Source organism: Pseudovirgaria hyperparasitica, assembly GCF_010093815.1.
Source record: "Pseudovirgaria hyperparasitica strain CBS 121739 unplaced genomic scaffold EJ05scaffold_12, whole genome shotgun sequence".
Lineage (NCBI taxonomy): Eukaryota > Fungi > Ascomycota > Dothideomycetes > Acrospermales > Acrospermaceae > Pseudovirgaria > Pseudovirgaria hyperparasitica.
Genome location: NW_022985560.1, coordinates 1,166,228 through 1,184,790, shown reverse-complemented (window position 1 = coordinate 1,184,790; position 18,563 = coordinate 1,166,228). Strand labels below are relative to the sequence as shown.

At 48.5% G+C, this 18,563-nt stretch overlaps 10 protein-coding genes across 10 annotated transcripts; 3 read left to right on the top strand and 7 right to left on the bottom strand.

Annotated features, from left to right (window-relative positions):
* Positions 1–100: 100 nt before the first annotated feature.
* EJ05DRAFT_539979 (DUF1671-domain-containing protein) lies at positions 101–2,617 on the bottom strand (the record flags this gene model as incomplete). Its single annotated transcript, XM_033749569.1, has 5 exons — positions 1,751–2,617; positions 1,233–1,700; positions 757–1,145; positions 669–705; positions 101–565 (listed from the first exon to the last, which is right to left on the bottom strand). The coding sequence occupies exons 1-5, from the start codon at positions 2,288–2,290 to the stop codon at positions 101–103; spliced, it is 1,899 nt and encodes a 632-aa protein (XP_033598650.1). The 5' UTR covers positions 2,291–2,617.
* A 419-nt stretch (positions 2,618–3,036) lies between these two features.
* EJ05DRAFT_93350 (uncharacterized protein) lies at positions 3,037–5,667 on the top strand. Its single transcript, XM_033750070.1, has one exon. It carries the CDS (start codon positions 3,209–3,211, stop codon positions 5,474–5,476), a length of 2,268 nt encoding a protein of 755 aa, XP_033598649.1. The 5' UTR covers positions 3,037–3,208; the 3' UTR covers positions 5,477–5,667.
* A 309-nt stretch (positions 5,668–5,976) lies between these two features.
* On the top strand, positions 5,977–6,757 carry EJ05DRAFT_512736 (uncharacterized protein). Its single transcript, XM_033748364.1, has 2 exons — positions 5,977–6,105; positions 6,256–6,757. Exons 1-2 carry the CDS (start codon positions 5,991–5,993, stop codon positions 6,423–6,425), a joined length of 285 nt encoding a protein of 94 aa, XP_033598648.1. The 5' UTR covers positions 5,977–5,990; the 3' UTR covers positions 6,426–6,757.
* On the bottom strand, positions 6,597–7,484 carry EJ05DRAFT_478215 (uncharacterized protein). The gene is made up of 4 exons (XM_033744411.1): positions 7,432–7,484; positions 7,277–7,338; positions 6,922–7,214; positions 6,597–6,868 (listed from the first exon to the last, which is right to left on the bottom strand). Exons 1-4 carry the CDS (start codon positions 7,454–7,456, stop codon positions 6,781–6,783), a joined length of 468 nt encoding a protein of 155 aa, XP_033598647.1. The 5' UTR covers positions 7,457–7,484; the 3' UTR covers positions 6,597–6,780.
* Positions 7,485–7,627: 143 nt separating this feature from the next.
* On the bottom strand, positions 7,628–9,320 carry EJ05DRAFT_93293 (uncharacterized protein). Its single transcript, XM_033750069.1, has 3 exons — positions 9,060–9,320; positions 7,855–9,005; positions 7,628–7,793 (listed from the first exon to the last, which is right to left on the bottom strand). Exons 1-3 carry the CDS (start codon positions 9,227–9,229, stop codon positions 7,759–7,761), a joined length of 1,356 nt encoding a protein of 451 aa, XP_033598646.1. The 5' UTR covers positions 9,230–9,320; the 3' UTR covers positions 7,628–7,758.
* A 473-nt stretch (positions 9,321–9,793) lies between these two features.
* Positions 9,794–10,741, bottom strand: EJ05DRAFT_502658 (uncharacterized protein; the record flags this gene model as incomplete). The annotated part of the gene is made up of 1 exon (XM_033747295.1): positions 9,794–10,741. The coding sequence occupies one exon, from the start codon at positions 10,739–10,741 to the stop codon at positions 9,794–9,796; it is 948 nt and encodes a 315-aa protein (XP_033598645.1).
* Positions 10,742–11,321: 580 nt separating this feature from the next.
* Positions 11,322–13,240, bottom strand: EJ05DRAFT_502657 (uncharacterized protein; the record flags this gene model as incomplete). Its single annotated transcript, XM_033747294.1, has 2 exons — positions 11,322–12,444; positions 12,492–13,240. The coding sequence occupies 2 exons, from the start codon at positions 13,238–13,240 to the stop codon at positions 11,322–11,324; spliced, it is 1,872 nt and encodes a 623-aa protein (XP_033598644.1).
* A 414-nt stretch (positions 13,241–13,654) lies between these two features.
* Positions 13,655–14,322, top strand: EJ05DRAFT_487985 (inosine triphosphate pyrophosphatase; the record flags this gene model as incomplete). The annotated part of the gene is made up of 2 exons (XM_033745659.1): positions 13,655–13,834; positions 13,882–14,322. 2 exons carry the CDS (start codon positions 13,655–13,657, stop codon positions 14,320–14,322), a joined length of 621 nt encoding a protein of 206 aa, XP_033598643.1.
* Positions 14,323–14,402: 80 nt separating this feature from the next.
* Positions 14,403–15,413, bottom strand: EJ05DRAFT_92901 (P-loop containing nucleoside triphosphate hydrolase protein). Its single transcript, XM_033750068.1, has 2 exons — positions 14,937–15,413; positions 14,403–14,848 (listed from the first exon to the last, which is right to left on the bottom strand). Exons 1-2 carry the CDS (start codon positions 15,129–15,131, stop codon positions 14,483–14,485), a joined length of 561 nt encoding a protein of 186 aa, XP_033598642.1. The 5' UTR covers positions 15,132–15,413; the 3' UTR covers positions 14,403–14,482.
* Positions 15,414–15,650: 237 nt separating this feature from the next.
* On the bottom strand, positions 15,651–17,696 carry EJ05DRAFT_487984 (glucose-6-phosphate dehydrogenase; the record flags this gene model as incomplete). Its single annotated transcript, XM_033745658.1, has 8 exons — positions 15,651–15,695; positions 15,744–16,465; positions 16,519–16,603; positions 16,662–16,859; positions 16,922–17,266; positions 17,315–17,335; positions 17,386–17,458; positions 17,653–17,696. The coding sequence occupies 8 exons, from the start codon at positions 17,694–17,696 to the stop codon at positions 15,651–15,653; spliced, it is 1,533 nt and encodes a 510-aa protein (XP_033598641.1).
* Positions 17,697–18,563: the final 867 nt, after the last annotated feature.

The window sequence follows — 18,563 nt, the reverse complement described above, 5'->3', positions numbered from 1 at the left end:
CGACAATAATGACCACATGATGGTGAGGGAAAAGACTCGAAACAACCAGTGAACCGGAAAGCGCTGAAACCGAACGACGTAGCTCAAGAGACCTGGTATTTCATGTGACAATCTCCTCAGGACGAAACAATTTCCTCGCAGCTTCAATCTCACCCGCCCTCTCTTTACCACATCCAAATGTGCAGGATGGAGTGCCACAGCCTTGCCAGAACAAGACCTCCTCCATCTCCGATTCAGTCAGCATCTTTACAGGAAGCAATCCACACTCTTCGGGTTTAGCGACGTCTTGATAACTGAGTAATTGTTGCACAGTCTCGGGAACCGGCGGAGGTGTTCCGCGAAATTGGCATCGCATTAACATTTGCAAGTATGGAGAGAGAGGCGGTGGAACGCGAGCGAAACGTCCTTCGTCTGTCATAAAAAGAGACCCGAAGCTCTGCCATGGAAAAGCAGAGAGGAAATGGTGTTCGGGATAGACGTCGTAGCCGGGGCCGCCGTGGTTGCTCACTGATGAGAAGCGCAGGAAGACGTACACAAATCTGTGCGCCGGGAATTGCGCCATTATCTAACAAAATTTGAGTTAACGACAAGTCTTTCCGTTGGGTATAGGACAGATGATTAGTATATTAGATTGTGATGCTAGCAATGAGGAATATGAGGTCTCATACAGCCCAAGCTGGAAACTGAGGCGGCGCGGCGGTCAACCTGAACATATTTAGCTAGAGGAAACGACAAATGTAGACTGTGGGAGCGTACATGAGAATCTCGAAGTCGCGATGTTTGCGGAGCTTTCTTGCGTCGCGACGATATGCGTCCATGACCTCTGGCCTTGGTGATGCAATGTTTTGACGCCCGAGTAGTCTGTGCATCGAAGGCGAAGTTCTGAACATAGGATCAAATACGACGAGATTACAGGAGCCGTCCTTTCGACGTTCAAATCCAACAATAGTAAGCGAGTGCCCTGGATGCTGGAAGTATATTGGCGGTGCAAGGGTTCTATGGACCTTTTGATCGGCGTCCGTGACAAATTGTTGGAAATAGCTCTCAACAAAGATTAGAAGCTGATCGAGCGCTGAGCCTCGCTGACCATCTGAGAAGACTTGTACGCCACTATCTATCTGGAGGTTGACAAGGACGGATTGAGCCTGAGAATGGGACATTAGCCGGGGTCAGTGACAGCAGATATGCGAAAGTAGTATGCATGTAATACAAGAAGGGCTTGGTAGACCTACCTCCGGTGTGCCGATCCACTTTCGGGTTTTCCTGATACCACCGGTCTGGACTCTGGCAACTTCGTTGATACCTTTGTCCCAAGCATCTTCAATTATATCTTGAAGGGCTAGAATGGTTGGTGTACGGCCTGGAAATTCAGTATGGCCTTGAGCTCTGGCACCTTGGATGTACGAGATCAACATTTGAAGATTTCGGTACCCACAAAAGCCCCCTTCTTTAGGGGTGTGACAAATATGCACAGTACTCGGATGGCAGTAATACGCTTTGCGGACGGATCGATCCACGTGCGACAGCTGCGCAAGAATCGAGGGAATTCCTGGCGTCTCATTCTCGACAACCTCTTGCTTTATCAATCGGCCGTCTCCACCGATCCGGTTGACGATGGATATTTTGGGCCCATCGGCAAGTTTCTTTTCCAGCCAAGCCGGCATTCTATCTTCCCAGGCGTAAGGGCCGAGCTCCTTCTTCTGCACAAACGTCAGTGAGCTCGTTGCTTGGTAGGGCTAATCAGACTCACACCCAGCCGAGCACTTTTGATTCTCTTTGAAATGCGAGCCTTGCTCGTGGTAGAAGGGGTACAAGTTAAGACACTCCGAGATAGGCTGGATCTTGAACCCGAACTAGAATGTCTTCGTTTCTGACTTGGCAGTTGCCCGGATATGTTCATGGAAATATTCTCGTTTAGTAATGAGGGGTTTGAGCGCATATCATGATGTTTGGAGCGTGTAGTGGATGAAGTCGATGAAGATGATGGTAAGTAAGTGTTGTGCTTTTCCACGTCGTGCAGGTCCAAATGGTCATTGTAGTCGTCAAGCAGGACGTACTCTCCACATTCGGGACAGTCCACGAAAGTGTGATCATCATCATCGCAATCAGCAAGTGCGCCTGAGACTTGAAAGGTGGTTGAAGCAGAAGCGGAATCAGCATCATCTTCAGGAGCGATCCTAAAAGCAGAGTCTGGTGTGTGACTCTCTTCGATATGTAGTTGCAGCCAATACACATCATCTTGAGAGAATGCTGCGGAGCAAAAAGGACATTCAACTAAACTTGGGGCCATGTTGGGCTTGTTTTCGCGATGTGTGAACGGTCCGATAAAAGGATATTGTGAGAAGAGCTTGCAGCACAGCTGGCCTTGGGGAAAGGAGTGTCTGAAATAACTGAATTAAAGGCTTCCCTCATATCATAGCTGCTTGCGTTCGGAACATAGTGAAGAGGCTCTGTCACGTTCGCACAGACATGTGGCAGGTAATCACCCGTGATCTACTGGTGACGGGCTTGACAACTTCGAGGACGCATAAACTCTGATACCTAGCCTATCAGCAAAATGGCACGCTGAAGCAGTTTTCAATGGGTGTTTGGGCTCGAGAGCAATGAATGAACGATGACAGGGGACAAAGAAAACAAAAGTCAGTCGAAGGAGGTTTAGCTAGACAAGCCATGCTAACCGTAAATAGATTAGCACAAGACGTCACAGCGGGAAAGGCATTCTGCATTCTGCACTTCTGCCTTAGCTTACCTTTTCCACAACACCACCTGTGATATTCACGATACACGCCGCGCATTCATTTCTCCCCCCTCGCGATTGCAATACAGACAGACCTGATAGCACACATCGGAACCTAGCCTCCTAAACGCTCTGAATCCGACACACGCTGCAGCGCCCTCCACGAGGAAGCTTCGCACCGCATGGTCTTTGCAACTCTTATTCGCTTGTCTGGTCTCTGCCTTGCGCTCTCTACATGCCACCAGAATTAGCTTAATGACTTACTGAGTACCTCATCGCGCTACCTCTATTACTGCTGCGAACAACCTGTGATCGGCGCATCTACGCCACATCTGCTCGAGGACATAGCGCATTCTGTGCCCATATCAGGTCACTCAAACATTGCGCGGCTTCGCCAGCGAGTAAATTGGGAAGGTCTATAAATTGAGCTCCTCGGTTGCTGACTTGGCGTAAGACGATCTCGGCAAGGTCATGTCAACCAAGAAAGAAGCGGCCGCAAGTGTATTGCCAGGACCGCAGCAGCAGTCGCAACATGAGGTCGTGTACCCAGATTCCACAGACACAAAAAATATGGCTTTTACAGACTGGGACGGTGTAAGCACTTTCGGCGAGACATCCACGAGTTTACCAAACAATCCTCCATTCGACAGCAATCTTTTCGGCTCCAGTATGCCCTCAGCTGAGCTGCTTGCACAACATTTGACCGCGGACGTAGACCCAGCCACATCCAATCAACTAGTGCGGAGGAATAGGAACAATCAGTTGGCATTGCAAAATCGATCGCTGGATCCAAATACGTGGCAAGAGTTAGGGACCGATGCACAGGCAGCAGGTTGGGAGAATGCGGAAGACGACGAAGACCTAGAAGAGAAGGCTTTGCAGGCGCGGAAAGAAGCCCAATCGAAGAGGAAGACCATACCACCGTTCGTTCAGAAGCTCAGTAGTTTTCTCGATGAGAAACGGAATACAGATCTTATTCGCTGGGCAGATGATGGAAATTCTTTCATCGTATTGAATGAGGATGAATTTGCGAAAACTCTGATACCAGAACTTTTCAAGCACAACAACTATGCCTCCTTCGTACGACAACTCAATATGTATGGATTCCATAAAAAGGTCGGCTTATCAGACAATTCGATGAAATCTAGCGAGTCAAAAGTCAAGAACCCGAGTGAATACTACAACAAATACTTCAAGCGAGGACGTCCTGAACTACTCTGGTTGATACAAAAGCCGAAGACGGCGGCTGCTGGGAAGCGAAAACGAGATGATGATAAGCCAAAGGGAGGTGATAGCGATGATGAAGCGGGGAAGAAATATTTACCTGCCATGGAAACACGTAGTGAGAACGAGGGAGTCGTCCGAATCAACCAGGATATGGCAGTCATTCCGTCTCGAGAAATTACGAATATGAAATCTGAGCTACGATCCGTGCAACAACAACAGAAATTGATATCCCAAGCCATCAGCAGGATACGGCAACAGAACGATCAGCTTTACAACCAAGCGCGAGCATTTCAGACCCTTCACGATCGACATGAAAACTCGATCAACGCCATTCTAACATTCCTAGCTACCTTCTATAACCGCAGCTTGGAGACCAACAATGGGCCCAACCTTGCCGAGATGTTTGCTCACGCCATGCCACAAAACAACCAAAATCATGGCAGCGTAGTAGATGTAGGAGACTATCATGTAGAACAAGATCGAAGTAAGGGTACTCCACTCAGACGAAGGCCACCACTTGCTCTCCTACCAGCCCCTGAAACGAAAGATCCCACGGCTAGCCCGTCTACCCAGGCCACGCGCGCTGCGACCACACGAAGTCCATCTATGAGACCAGTCAGTTGGCAAAACGGCATCTTCAAGTCCGCAAGGCCATCCAATAGCCCGGTAGCGAAGTCGAAGAGTCCTCCAATCAAGTCGGAGGTTTCGACACCGAATGCCACGTTCGCAGTGCCTGAAAACGACGAGATCATGTCCGTCATCCAAAATAGTAACGCAAATCATGACCCGAACGCATCGCAAGGCCCTCAGCTCGACTTCGATGCTGCCCTAAATCATTTCCAAAACTCATCTGATGGCGGCCAATTGACCGCACAACAACGAAATCAGCTTCTCTCCTACATGGCAGCTAACAGCCCAATCTCTGCCGCTCCAAATGACAATGCGCTTTTGAATCCTGACCCTCCACCGATACCATCGCTGGATACTTTCACAAACACACAATCTCAGCTCGATATTCTGCAGAAGATGCAACAGGAGCAGAACGACAAAGTCCAAGCATTGGCTGATCGTCTGCAACCATTAAGTCCCACTGGTAGTATCCCAGGCTATGTCGCTCCATCTGGTGATTCAAACAACTTCTACGGCAACTTTGCTGGTGCTGAGCCTAGCGATCTTGACATCAACTCGTTTATCAATTCAGACGACTACTTTCCCAACACCGAGAGCAATGCGCAATTTGCGAGTGCGGGTGACTCTACTATACCTGGCTTGGACCTTGACTTTGATAACGCAAATGCCTTCAACGACGTGGACGATTTCGGAAATGGTGCTGATGACTTGTTCGGGACTAATGGCGGAGACTTCACCGGATACGACAATGGCGTCAGCCTTGACGAGAATCGTATCGAGAGTGTCAGCAGTGGAGCACCAAGCCCGGCAAATCCACCCGAATCAATTCCTGTGGCCCAAGACAATACAACCAATCCCAGAAAGAAGAGAAAAAACAATTGAAAGCGCAAACGAGATTTAAGGCATTGTAAAGTTGGTGGGATGTGAAGTTTGTATCTGATTACACGTGCAAAACGTAATTATACCGGCGTGACCGGTCATAGCGATAAACTGGGCATTTGAAAGGAGCTTTGTTGGGATGGATATAGGATTTGGGGGTTGGCGGAATACCTCATCATACTTATCAGCGGATTGGCCGCTGAGCGATACAAGTCGGAGGCCAATATCATAGAAAGACTTGTACTCTGTAGCGCATAGAGAAACCACAGACCTTGAAGTATCACCTCGACATTTGTATGTCTTATCAAAGTATACACAATGTAGGCCTCAGGCAGCAACAGCCTTTCTCGCCGCGGACAAACTTCGGTATAGAATTAATCTCCGATCATACATCGTCGCAGAACAACTCTTCAAGCTTCGAATTGCATTGCACGTAAGACAGTAACTGCTTTCGCTTAATCGCCGCTTCTCGAACCCTCGGACCGGAATCAATATAACCATACAACACATTTCACAAATGGACTCGCTCGGTGCCGCGTCCAATCTGGACTTCACCAAGCTCTCCGAGCGCGACAAGCAAGAGCTGCAGCAATTCGTCGTGCAAGAGAGCCAGAAGGCTGCGCTCCAATCGAGTACGTACCCAACCCAACACTCTTGATCCTATGGCCAGAGCCAGACTTTCTCTCTCTCTTTCTCTCTGGTACTAGCATATCTTTCGCAGGCGACGGTTCCCCTTGTGGCAGAATGCTTGCGTGCTTGCTATGGCTAACCTTGCCGGCTAGATATCCACAAAACGACAGATATGTGCTTCAAGAAGTGCGTTACTAGCAAGATCTCTTCGGCCCAGCTGGATCGGTATGAGGCGCCGTGCATGGAGCAGTGTGTGGAGAGGTTTATGGATGCAAACAAGGTGGTGTTCAAAGAGTTGGATAGGATGAGGGCGTTGCAGTGAGGGCGGACTATGGAACTTTGGTTATTGATAGGGCAAACTGCCATGAGACCGCATGTTGGGTGGTTGCTGTTTGCCGATGTATGATATTTGATACGGCATGGTAGAGGTTCATGATCCTGATGAGTACCTCAATGGCTGTAGCTACTGAGGTAATCGTCTTTCGTGGCAAAAATGAATAACACATTGGCGGAAGTATATAAAGGTGAGCGGGTATCTGAGTTGGCACGGGTATCATCTTTTGGAACGTAGATCGCGCAGCGCGCTGATCCTATATATTGCCATCATAACTATATGCGGCGAGAATCCTTATCCCAGCCACCATAAGAAAGTACAGCCCAATCCCTTTTTTAAACGCTTAAACAATGGAGAGCTTGGTCGCAGCGATGTCGAGAGCATCGACGTCTGGGGTCAGTCTGGCATAGGCCTTCTTGGTGCCGTCTGGTCTGTATATCACTGTCAGTCTTGTCATTGCAAATATTCGCATATTTTTCCATACCGGATAAGTGTGTTGATCTTCACGCAGTCCACGTCGTACTGAGTCTTCAGCGCAGCCTTGATTTGGCGCTTGTTGGCCTTGACATTGACGATGAAAACGAGGGTGTTGTTCTCCTCAATCTTCTTCATTGCGGATTCGGTGTTGAGCGGGTGAATGAGCACAGTTGCAGCATCCATGCGCGGCTCCGAAGGTATCGACTTGCGCGGGTATCGGGGAGTGCGAGACAGACGCAGAGTCTTCGGGCGGTGGAAGGTCGCCGAAAGGCGGACCTTGTTGGCCTTGTGCGAATTGACCTATATAAAATAGGCCGTCAGCGATGAAGTGCTGACACGCCTCAAGGATTGGAGCCTCTTACGCCTTTCAGAGTTGCCTTCGCGGCAGCGTTCGCTTTCGCAGACTTGCTGCCGGCTTTGGAGCCTATTAAGTAAATTTGTGTCAGTATAGAGTTCAAAGTAATCGCAAAGCCAGATCGAATATAGGGAATGAGGACAATGGTATAATCATGCGTACCCTTCTTACTGTCGTTTGGCGCCATCTCGAGCTGTTGTGTTAGTGGTTATGGTCGGAGATGTAAAGTTCGAGAAGTTCGCCGAATCGTTGTGGGCATCTCGAAAATCGAGTAGGGCTAGCGATAGCTAAGCGAGAGACGTGTCACGTGCAAGTTGCATATTCTATATAATAATAGGGTATTGACCTACTACCACATACGCTATTTGACAGCCGAAACTTACTTGCAATTGGCACTTTCAACATGTTGAATGAAGATTTTAAGCAGCAGTGAAAAATTGCATCACAAGCCAACTCTACGCCACTCATCTCCTGTCTTAATTACAAAATTTACATTTCCACCTCTCCTGTCGTATAAATACCATGTGAGCTGAATTCCTAAGCTTTCGACAAGCGTGTGCACCTCTTCTAATATACGCATTGGATCTTCGTTATGTTCTCCAGAGTCAGGGTGATGGCGCTCGGATAATATGACCGTTACAGCGACTTCACAGAGTGCTGCCGGTCGTCCATAGCTTCGACATAGCGTCGTCAGTGCTCTTACCACATGTAGAGTACTATGTGCCTTGTATTCGTGAGCAATCGTTGCGGAACTGAGTGTCACGTTTGTGATCCACAGTGATTTGAGATTGGGTGGAAGGCGGAACCCAGCGCTAGACCTTTGGTCGTTAGTGGAAGCGGTGGCGCAAAGAAAAGTGAGGAAGCCATCGAGTGGGATGGCGAGAGTAGTGAGGTTTGGGCAGCCAACGGAGAAGTCTAGGTAAAACTTAGGGCTGTCAGAGAGGCTTGGGAGAGCGTCCTGTGGCAATTCTGTCGAATCTTTGATTGCGCCGGGGACTTCGCATGAATCGTCGAAAATGAGGGTATGGAACTTCTTCTCTGGTGCCGAGAGGCGAAGGAAATCTTGGACGTACACCCACATGCCGTTACGTTCTCCTTCGCATATAGATGTGAGTCGAATGACTGGAATGGACATGCTTCGACGAAGAGCCCTGCTCATGGCGCTTAACCCAGTGACGTCAAGCCCGAGTGTGATCGATTGAACAGTAGAACACGGGTAGAAACCCTGATAATATGCCCCGCGAGACATATTGATGGTGTTTATGCCCATAAGCGAAGTCCACCCGTTCTGGACGATATGCTGATTGATGAGAGAAAGATGGCGGAGTGATCTGAACATTCGTTGTTCATCTATCGCAGGATACTTTTGTATTCTTGTTTCCCACTGGATCACATCGTGAAGCATGTTTCTCATCGATACCATTTCGTAGCCTAATACCCCCGGCGACCTGGGGGACATAAGTTGTAGATGCGTTATATTCTGCGCAAGGATAAGTACTAGGACGGCACATGTGCTGTACGCGCCCCTGTCAAGTCCATCCAAAAGGCGTGGTACATCCTGTGGCTCATTATATGCCTCCAAGAATCCAGGCATGGATCTCCCGAGTACAACATCTTCCACTAGGCTCATGTTCGCCTTCTGCTCATCCGAAAAGTCAATACTGAGTTCTCGCACACATGCCCTCAGATCTGGGCGTCGCAAGAGCGTCCAAAGCAGACGAGGCGGTCGCCTGCTCCTAATTCTAGTTAGATCTTCTGAATTAAATGGTCGACTGGTCATGGGGTCTAACGGGTAGAAGCTCTTCTCCGTATGAGTCTGCAGATGAATCGATCGATATCCTCTTTTCTCGTAGTGCTCATGCAGGTAATGATTCACTTGGCAAAGTTGACGAAAGTCCCGGGTATCCAGGAAGTCGAAAATACAATCCTCGAGTTCCTGTGGTAATGCAAGAAGTGCCATCTTGTGGGCTTCAGATGTTGATATCTAATGTAAAGTGGCGTCTCATGCAGGGCAGTTTGGGCAGTTGTAAAAGCGGTAATATGGACAGGATGTCTAATCAGGATACAGGGAACGTGTGTGACTGATCTGTGGAAACGTATTGAAAATGTTCGGGTGCGCATTAAATGACGCATTGATAAGATCCGGATAGTATCCGGATTGGACCTGAGGAGCGGCTAAAGTGCTAATCTAAGTAGGGCTAGCCGATATGAATTAGCTGCCCTGTGTATATACTCGTTGGAGGGAGTATGCGTTATCAGTATGTGTAAGTACACGCTTATAAGAGACCTTATATTTCATTTCGAAATTTGAAAATGGCCAGTCTTCGTTAAGACTTGTGGGCAATATGTCGCGTCGGGACGGAGCACATGTTGTATAACGGATTCGTAGGAACTTTTTGGGGAGATCTTCTTTGAGTTATATTAGATGCAGGTAGTGATCAGAAAATCAATTGTTTAAGTATCGATGGATAAATGAACAGACCTGTCTTCGAACCCGATAAGATACGCAACACACCACACATCATCAATTGCTATTATCGTCCTCATCTTCTGCACTGCCGTAGAACAGGTCTGCTTCACTGTATTGCTGCCTGAGACCATCATCCACAAGGGCATTATGCCCAGTGTAAATATCAAGTCTTTCATCCTCATCATACGCATTCCAGTGAGTAGAAGGTATATCCATATTTGTTCCCTGTTCCTGAGTGGCAGTTCGTGCGAGACCGGAGGGAGTTTGCGAAACAAGACACGCCGCTGTTTGGCAATACACACATAGATTGAACGTCTTTTTTTGCTGAAGATGCGGTATCGATCTCTTTCGCCTGTCAGTTTCGCCACTGGTTGACTTCTGTGATGCACTGTGTCCTGAGTCTTTTCGAGCGTCGGATCTCCTTTTCGTGCCTGCTCCACGGGCGAAATGTGGAATTGGGCTTTCGTTCGCTGACTTCTTAGCGGTTTGAGGGAGGCCCTTGCGACCCTTTGCGGTCTTGTCGTATCTGGGCATAGTGTTCATAGCTCTAGGAACTCTGCTGATGGGAGTCGACGGTGTTGGTGGCAGGCTCATAGTGCTACGTTTGTGTGCAGAAGGAAGAGGCTTGTAGTTCGTGTTTGCCTGGCGAGACTCAGACGCAAATGCCCACCACTTTTCCAGCTTTTTGCTTCTAGACTCAAATGGCGCCAGCGATCCTGCATCTGGGGTTGTAGGTATAGTCCTGGGCAAGTGAGCCAAAGTCGGGGAGTCGGGCCTCATCCTGAGACTAGAGTGTGTATTGGGTGTCTGAGTATGGACAGGGCGTAAAGAGGTAATGTACTCTTGCAGACCCGTCAGGGTGATGTTGGTTCCCATTGGTGGAGGTGCCATTGTAGCTTTGACAATAGTCTTGCGGTGAAGTTTTCGGTGACGAGTGTGTTTTGGTTTCAAATTCCGAAAAGTGGCAGAGTTTCTCTTTTTTCTTCTCTTCGAGATGGCCATCGTGCTTTATTTATATTGATGGTTGCGCTCTGAACGTTCCTATTGATGGTTGCGCTCTGAGCATTAAAAGTGGAACCTAAGGCTATCATTCCGTGGTTGTAGATGCGATAGTCATCCGTGCAAATCATGGAATTCTCAGATAGATCTTGAAGATTTGTAGCACAGTCAATTTCTGTAGGCGAGTATGAGTCGCGGGCTGCTGGCTCTTTCCCCTCAGACGGCATGTTCATAGCTATAGAAACTAGAGAAGAATCAATCACTTCCACACCAAACGACAATACCTACCCACTACCTACATAATTATTAACAATGCAGGCACCGCCGTCGCAATCCTTCCATTTTCAAAACCCTGATTCATCTCTATGATGCTGGGGGGTTGAAGATGTGGTCTCCCAAGACGTCGTGATGTCTGAGTAGGTAGACTGCGCAGGTCGAGAAAAGGGTGCCAAGGTCATTTCTCTCTGCCAGCAACACTTCCTCTATCCATCGAGTTTTGAGAGCCTAAGTTGTGGTGCGCATCTGTTGCCAGCGAAAGTACGCAATAGCGAAGTTATGATCTCATATTTGCTTACAAGTTTCGCTAGGGCGCCGTGGGCAGGACTCTTCTGCGAAGTCTCACCCTGAAGTCTACCCCCGGTGCGCTCCACGCACCTGGGCTCATTGAAGGCTTCACATCAGCCGCGCTCTTATCCATCAACTCCGCGTCCCACAAGGCGATTACACCAGCAACAAATGCCACAGATATCTCTGCTAGGGCTTTGCCATCGGAGCCGTGACCCCACGATGGTCCGCCCATCGCACTCCATCTGACAGGGGATATCTTCACACCCTGTACAGTACTTTGGGGCTCATCGTCTTCCGTTTTTGGCTCTTGAACGTGATGCTGGCCTGGCTGCCATGCTCCGGGGTTCAAGAAGTACTGCGGAGAGGAGTAGTATAACGCACCGGCCAGATGAACCCATTCACCTTTCCGCAAGCGCCATACGACTGTTTCTGCTGACTGTTCAGATGATGCAACTGTCACTTCGGAGACATCGATATCTTCTTTCAATATCGACATGCGCCACGAACTGTAATTGACACGCAATGTTTCGAGAAGGCAAGCTTGTGCCACGCGAGAGTCCGCGAGAAGCGTCGATGATGATAATTCCAGGTAGGGAGGTTCAGATATTCCCAAGGTCATAGCAGGTTGAACTGCTCTAACGTGAGGCTTAATTTCCGTTCGGAGTTGGAGCATCATGGACGACTCGGCGTCGAATGCACAATTGGCATCGTTCAAAAGGTGGAACAATAGCCAAAAAGATTGCGGGATTATACAGGAGTTGAGACGCCATAGAAGTGCCAAAGTAGTCTTGGCACGGTCCTCTGGACACATTCCACGTTGCTTTGCGTTTTTGGCGAGGTCGAGGAAGAGAGAGCTAACATCGCTGAGGTCTCCATATGTCTGTATCACACTCTCCCCCATAAGTGACAGATCGAGAGCATTATGGAAGGCTGTGAGATGTGTCAACAACCTCCTCCGCACAGCGTATGCGGTGACGATCCCTGGGGTGGGAAACCATCTTGGTAAGCCAGCTCCAAGACTGAAGATTGATGAGTTTAGCGTTTCAAGGTCTTTCGCAAGATTCGAGTAGTTGTTGACAAACGATGAACCTAGCAGAGCCGATGTGATGGCATAACCAAGAAATTCCCGCACAATGGACCTAGATATATATCAGAATACAGATCGCATCTTCGGGTACCGACTTACGACAAGGATGTCTTTGCTGTTCCATTGGAACCATCTTCTTCCTCGACATCCACCCCTGCTGTTCGTTCCCACGGCATCTGGTCGATAACGGTTGGCATGAAAGAGACAAGATTTGGTAAGTCTTGCTCCAGTTTCTTTATGAAGTGTTCAAAAAAGTCACTGGTCCTCAGCTGCACGTTAAATTCAAATTGTAAATGATCAATATCTTCATAATGAGAGGTCAACCCAAAAGCATTGGTCAACAAAGTCCTACGGACCAATGTGGAATCTAAGGCTGATGGCCCGGCTTTCTCAACCTCCTGTGCTAGATGCGGAGACACAACAAAGTTGTGCTTAGCTCCACCAAATGAAAGTGCTAGAATAGGTTGCGAGCACTTGTCTCGTATCATCTTCCACCATGCTGAACCGCCAAATACTGCTGGGACGATATGCTGTAACGCCGGGATCCAGTAAGGCCGAGTCGGCACTGTGCGAATTTTCCCGGAATTATTTTTCGTGGTACTGAACAAGTAAGACGATAAGGCTCTCGTGGCTATAATGGAGGCCAGCGAGGCCACTATAACTTGTAGCGCGACAGTTTTCAGAGCAGTGATGTAGTACGAAACATCGAGATGAAGCGGTCCATATGTCAGAGCCACAAGAACGAACGGGGAGAGGAATGCAGCTGATATCAGGGGAAAGAAGAGAGTTCCGATGAGCGCATTCGATGCATGGATTGATAAGAATAATGCTGCTGATGAGGTAGTCATATTCGATTCCTCAGCTTCTGCCGAGACCTCACGACGCAGAAAATGGTATGGGTTCGGCGGTGCCTCGATTTTATCACCGCGTCTTCAGTTTTCCATCAGTGATTGGGTGGCTGGATCACACACCTTTGAGAGAGCGGAAATAAAATCGACTGATCAAAAAGCCAGAATGTAGATGACACAAGGCGTTGAAGCCACAGCAGTTTTTGTTGGTTAGTTGAACGGATGATACTGACTGGAGTTGCAGCTGCCAAGATGTAGTATGACTCGCGTGCGGAATTCAGCGCGCCACTATTGATATAAATTTGTGGCAGAATCCTAAACATCGACCAGATAAGCAAAGCAATAGACTAAGTTCAACATCACAACTCAATTGATTCACTCATTGTTCCTTTGACATTGATTGACGTACCAGAAATGGCACCAACTGCACCAACACATCTATATTTCATCACAGGCAACGCAAATAAACTCGCTGAAGTCCAAGCTATTCTCGATGGCGTGATAGAGCTACGAAGTAAGAATGTCGATCTAGTTGAAATCCAGGGCACAGCAGAAGAGGTCACAATAGACAAGGCGCGGAGAGCGGCAGCAGCAGTACGTCACGGGCATGGTCTACTGATCATTATTTTGACAATGCCTAGGTCGGCGAACCAGTACTCGTAGAGGACACATGTCTCTGCTTCAAAGCTATGAACGGATTGCCCGGTCCATATATGTACGAGCACTTCGCAACGGCTATCACTTCTCTATGTCTTACATATCTTAGAAAATGGTTCATGAAATCTCTTGGCCCGCACGGTCTGCATAAGATGCTCGCTGGCTTTGACGACAAGTCTGCAACTGCGGTCTGCAATTTCGCATACTGCGAGGGTCCAGATCATGAGCCAATCCTTTTCCAGGGTAAGACCGAAGGCAGATTGGTTGAGTCGCGAGGTCCCACGGTGTTCGGATGGGATTCAGCGTTTGAAGTTGGCGGCCAGACGTATGCGGAGATGGAGAAAAAGGACAAGCATGCGATCAGTCATCGAGGACGGGCGCTGGATAAGCTGAAGGAGTGGTTGGCACAAGCAAGCGATGCATAGAGTACCGATATGACCTGACGATAGCACCTCCGTGTATGAATACCGCGCGGTATTGCAGTCCAATTGGACGCTCGTTTCTATAGCCGTACACCTTCACCAATTTGAAGGGAAACGCCGAAGCCATGCAAAGCACTTTTCACCCACTCACACAACCAAATTTTCATGTGTTGGTGGTGGTGGTGGTGTTACTGTTGTTGTTGTTCTTCTTCCATGCCTCCAACCAGCTTTGTATTCTCTCCACGTTGCGCTCGACATCCTCCGCGCAGTCACTTTGCAATTCAACGACGATCTCTTCCGCATAACTTTCGCGCGCCTCTTCCAAGATAACCTGCATGATCTCTGAGTCCATGTTCTCCTCAATCTTCCTCTCCGGATATCTGCGCGCCTTCATGCGGTCAAATAGTAATGTGGAGTCGCATCGTATTACGACAACGAGGTCGATGAGCGCTTCGGGAAAGAGCTCGCAAGCGTGATAGTCGATTATGTTTCCGCCGGCCTTCAGGCCTGACTCTATGTGATCAAGAAGCTGTTTGGAATACGAAGTCAGAACAGGGGAGGCAGAGTGGCCACAGATCAACCCCAATGGTTGTGTGCAGCTTTTCGGAATGTATCACCTTGTCTTCATCCAGAATATGCGTCTGCAATTCCTCATCGTAGCCGTCATAGCAGTCCTCTTCTTTTGCGATGTCATTCAGCGATATGTGCTTCAATTGGGTGTTTGTTGCGAGGAGTTCAGCATGTGTAGTTTTGCCTACACCAGGCGTGCCTGTGATCACAATATTTGGCTGCTTCCGAGACACTGCCATCATCAGTTCAGTACGTTCCAAGGTCGTATGGTGAAGTATCAGTATCGAAATATTTAAGATGGCTCAATAAATTATTTGAACAAGCCCGATGTTTAACCGTCCGCATGCGTGGCCCTGGCTTGAAAATGGCTTCAGCTTTACGGCACCTCCTTCGTACTAGAAATATCTGGGAAACTCAAGTTCTGTACATGCTGTGAAGCTAGTAGAGATGTTCTGTATCCTCATGATCTCATCTGCTTAGTGCTACATTTTCTACGTTCAAGAGGCTGGATCATATTGGAAGAGTCATGTGAGATCTATTTTATCTCATTCATTTCTTTGATATTGCCAAGACCTCGATCTGTAGACACGAAAACGACTTCTTCCAAGATTGATCGACGAGATCTGCACTCGAGTTCCCACTAGCCTAATCGGTTTGTGGGGGCAGTGTCTAAAGTTCCATTACACACTCCTTTGTCCATCAAGGCTCAACCGGAGAGACACGCGTCGCCTCGTACTTTCTCGCGATAGGCTTGTCCGGCTTTATAGCTTGTTCTGCTCAGCGTTGCCCGGCCACTGGTAGCCAGCCTAGGTGTTGTTAGGGTACATAGTCATCGGAACCTGTCGATTACTTACGGCGTCACTAAATTTGTAGCCGTACGATGAAGTGAAATCATCCAGAACTGCCGGCCCTCGAGAACCATAGGGGTATTCCATAGGGATGATTTCCTTATTGTCATCAAGATAGTGTAGGAGAGGGGAAAAGATTCTCCAGCTGGCGTCAAGCTCGTCGTCGCGGACGAAGTTCGAGTGATCACCCTTGAACGCGTCTAGGATGAGAGATTCATATGCCTCTGGAATCTTAAGGTCCGAGAACCGTCGTCTATAGGTCAAGTCGAGCTCTGTCACAACCGTCTGCATGCTTAGACCTGGTAGCTTGGAGTTCATCTTGATGTAGACACTTTCGTTTGGCTGCACGCGAATGACGAGTTCATTGCGAGGAATGTCTTTGAAGATACCAGAAGTGACATCCTTGAATTGGATTCTGACCTCTGTCTTTTGTTCATTGAGCGCTTTGCCAGCCTTGAGAATGAAAGGCACGCCGTCCCATCGTTCATTTTTGATGTATGCAACCATAGAGGCGAAAGTTGGGCATCGAGAATCCTTTGGTACAGTATCGTCCTCTTTGTAGCCTGGCTTGCTGCCATCGAGCGATTTGCCGTACTGGCCAATGATAACGTTCTTGGGCTCCAGAGCAGGCATACCACGGAGCACGCGGACCTTCTCGTCGCGGATATCTTCGGCAGAGAAAGAGATAGGGCGTTCCATAGTGAGAAGTGTAAGGATTTGCAGTAGATCTACTCAGTGTCAGGCGCAGCCTTGGAGCAGAATATGGAGAAAGCCAACTTACGGTTTTGCATAACGTCACGGATGATACCAAACTCATCAAAGTACCCACCGCGTCCTTCTGTGCCGAATGGTTCCTTGAATGAGATCTGCAAGTCACGTCGTGAGACAAACCATGTTACGTTCTGGTATCAGATTATCTCTCACCTGCACGTTATCGATGTGGTTCCTGTTCCAGGTGGCTCCGAAGAATTCGTTACCAAAGCGTAGTATGAGTATGTTTTTCACCATTTCTTTCCCGAGGTAGTGGTCGATACGGAAGATTTCATCCTCCTTCCAGTCTGGTTCAAGCGCCTTCTGGAGCTCTCGCGAGCTTTCGAGATCCTTTCCGAAGGGTTTCTCGACCTATCAATCTCAGTCAGAACATGTCTTCCAAGGAGGAGGGGCTTGGGATTTTCGCAGCTCACAATAACGCGAGTAATACCCTTCTTAGGGTAGCAGTTCTTCTTCAGGTGCCTTGACACATCAATGAAGACGCTTGGCGGCAGAGCCATGTAGAATACTCGATTTGTCTCTTTGCGCCCCTTTTCCAGCTCGTCGAGATGCTTCGTCAAGTTGATGAACGAGTCGTCCTGGTCATATTGTCCAGAGATGTACGAACACATCTCGCAGAACTCATCCAACTGTTTCTCCATGTCCTTTGTGGGAGTCTTGATATATTGTCGAACCCTCCGTAGATACTCGCTGTGATCCATTTTCGTCCGCGCATACCCAACGATTTTGATGTTCTTTGGGAGGAAATTGTTTCGGTGCTTTAGACTATTAGACTCACGACCTGTATATCATGATGGGGAGCTTACGAGTCCGAATAGAGCTGGGAACTATATAAGCGTTAGCCGACTTCTCTAATGCTGTTCAATAATTGCCTTACAGTCTTCTTCTTTGCTAAGTCGCCGGATGCTCCAAGGACGACAATGACCGTATTGTCTTTCAGCTCAAGGGTGCTAAATATGCATCGTTACAATCAGCCAGGTACAATGTTGATGAATGGTGTATCGCGGGGTAGCTCCCAACAAGATGATGATGACTGCTGCGAGTCTTCGTGGATATCATGGCAGCGCTTGCCGAAAGAAATAGGTATCAAGAGTGCCGCTGGTACTTTGATGATCCTACTGAAGTAAATAATGCTAAAACCTACCCGGCGTTCGATTCAACCTCTGGTTGGATGAGTGTGTCTGCCATGATGACCTGTGGGGTAGAGAGTGATGATTGGGGAGGAACGCTGGAAAAAGGTTGTGAGTAGTATCACGGAAATTATAATTTGAAGATCACAACGTATGTCCGAAAGAGAGAGAAGATAGTACGAAGGGTACACTCGAGGGGTGAGGAAGGCTTGTTGACTTTTCGGTGAAGTAGTGGGGTTGCTGGATTTATCGGCGGCGAGCGGCGGAACTTTCGCTGCGGGCGGTGACCTCACCCTACGTGGGATCTGATTGCCCCCCGCTAAGTCAGGGAGGTGCCGTGCCAGACCTGTATAGCTTATCCGCTCTTCAACCCCTGGGAATAATGAGATTGCAAGCTATTCCACGAATGCGATCGTGTAGATATTGTTATGTACTACTTATTCCGCACTACACCCAACGCCATCGGAGCTGTTATGAGCGTCTGTACATCGCGATAAGCTGAGAACTTTTCCGAGCAGGCTGGACGCCGCTTCGACAGGGGCGCTCAGTAAGCTCCCCATAAAAATTAGCAGCTCCGTACTTCGTTGGTCTTTGACAGCTTAAGAAAGAAAGCTCTCGGCGCAGACGGGCATTCTAGTGTGTTTCCTAAAGTCCGTTTGTATGGCATTTTGTTTTCCTGAGCGTTCGGTGAGACCCCTGCTCTGGCTCTGACGACTGTGCCGCCGATCTCGCCATGCATCTCATCATACTCTGCTTCAGGCAATTGTTGCCATACGTGTGCATGTCATGCCTACATCGTCTCGCGTCTGCATCGGATCGCGTCTAGCTGAAACGGTAGAGATTTTTCTTGTTATCTGTGGAAAGTACTCCGTGCCCGTTGTTGGGCCTCGAGTACCATATTGTTCCATTCGAACAGAAATCGGCC

Coding starts and splice junctions, on each gene's coding strand:
- EJ05DRAFT_92901 (XM_033750068.1), bottom strand. CDS start 15,131: ATGATGGCAGTGTCTCGGAAGCAGCCAAATATTGTGATCACAGGCACG. Junction 14,849..14,936: donor ATATTCTGGATGAAGACAAG/GTGATACATTCC, acceptor TATTCCAAACAG/CTTCTTGATCACATAGAGTC.
- EJ05DRAFT_512736 (XM_033748364.1), top strand. CDS start 5,991: ATGGACTCGCTCGGTGCCGCGTCCAATCTGGACTTCACCAAGCTCTCC. Junction 6,106..6,255: donor GAAGGCTGCGCTCCAATCGA/GTACGTACCCAA, acceptor CTTGCCGGCTAG/ATATCCACAAAACGACAGAT.
- EJ05DRAFT_93293 (XM_033750069.1), bottom strand. CDS start 9,229: ATGGCACTTCTTGCATTACCACAGGAACTCGAGGATTGTATTTTCGAC. Junction 9,006..9,059: donor ACGGAGAAGAGCTTCTACCC/GTTAGACCCCAT, acceptor AACTAGAATTAG/GAGCAGGCGACCGCCTCGTC. Junction 7,794..7,854: donor CTCTGGAGAACATAACGAAG/ATCCAATGCGTA, acceptor AATTCAGCTCAC/ATGGTATTTATACGACAGGA.
- EJ05DRAFT_93350 (XM_033750070.1), top strand. CDS start 3,209: ATGTCAACCAAGAAAGAAGCGGCCGCAAGTGTATTGCCAGGACCGCAG.
- EJ05DRAFT_478215 (XM_033744411.1), bottom strand. CDS start 7,456: ATGGCGCCAAACGACAGTAAGAAGG. Junction 7,215..7,276: donor CGAAGGCAACTCTGAAAGGC/GTAAGAGGCTCC, acceptor TATTTTATATAG/GTCAATTCGCACAAGGCCAA. Junction 6,869..6,921: donor AAGATCAACACACTTATCCG/GTATGGAAAAAT, acceptor AGTGATATACAG/ACCAGACGGCACCAAGAAGG.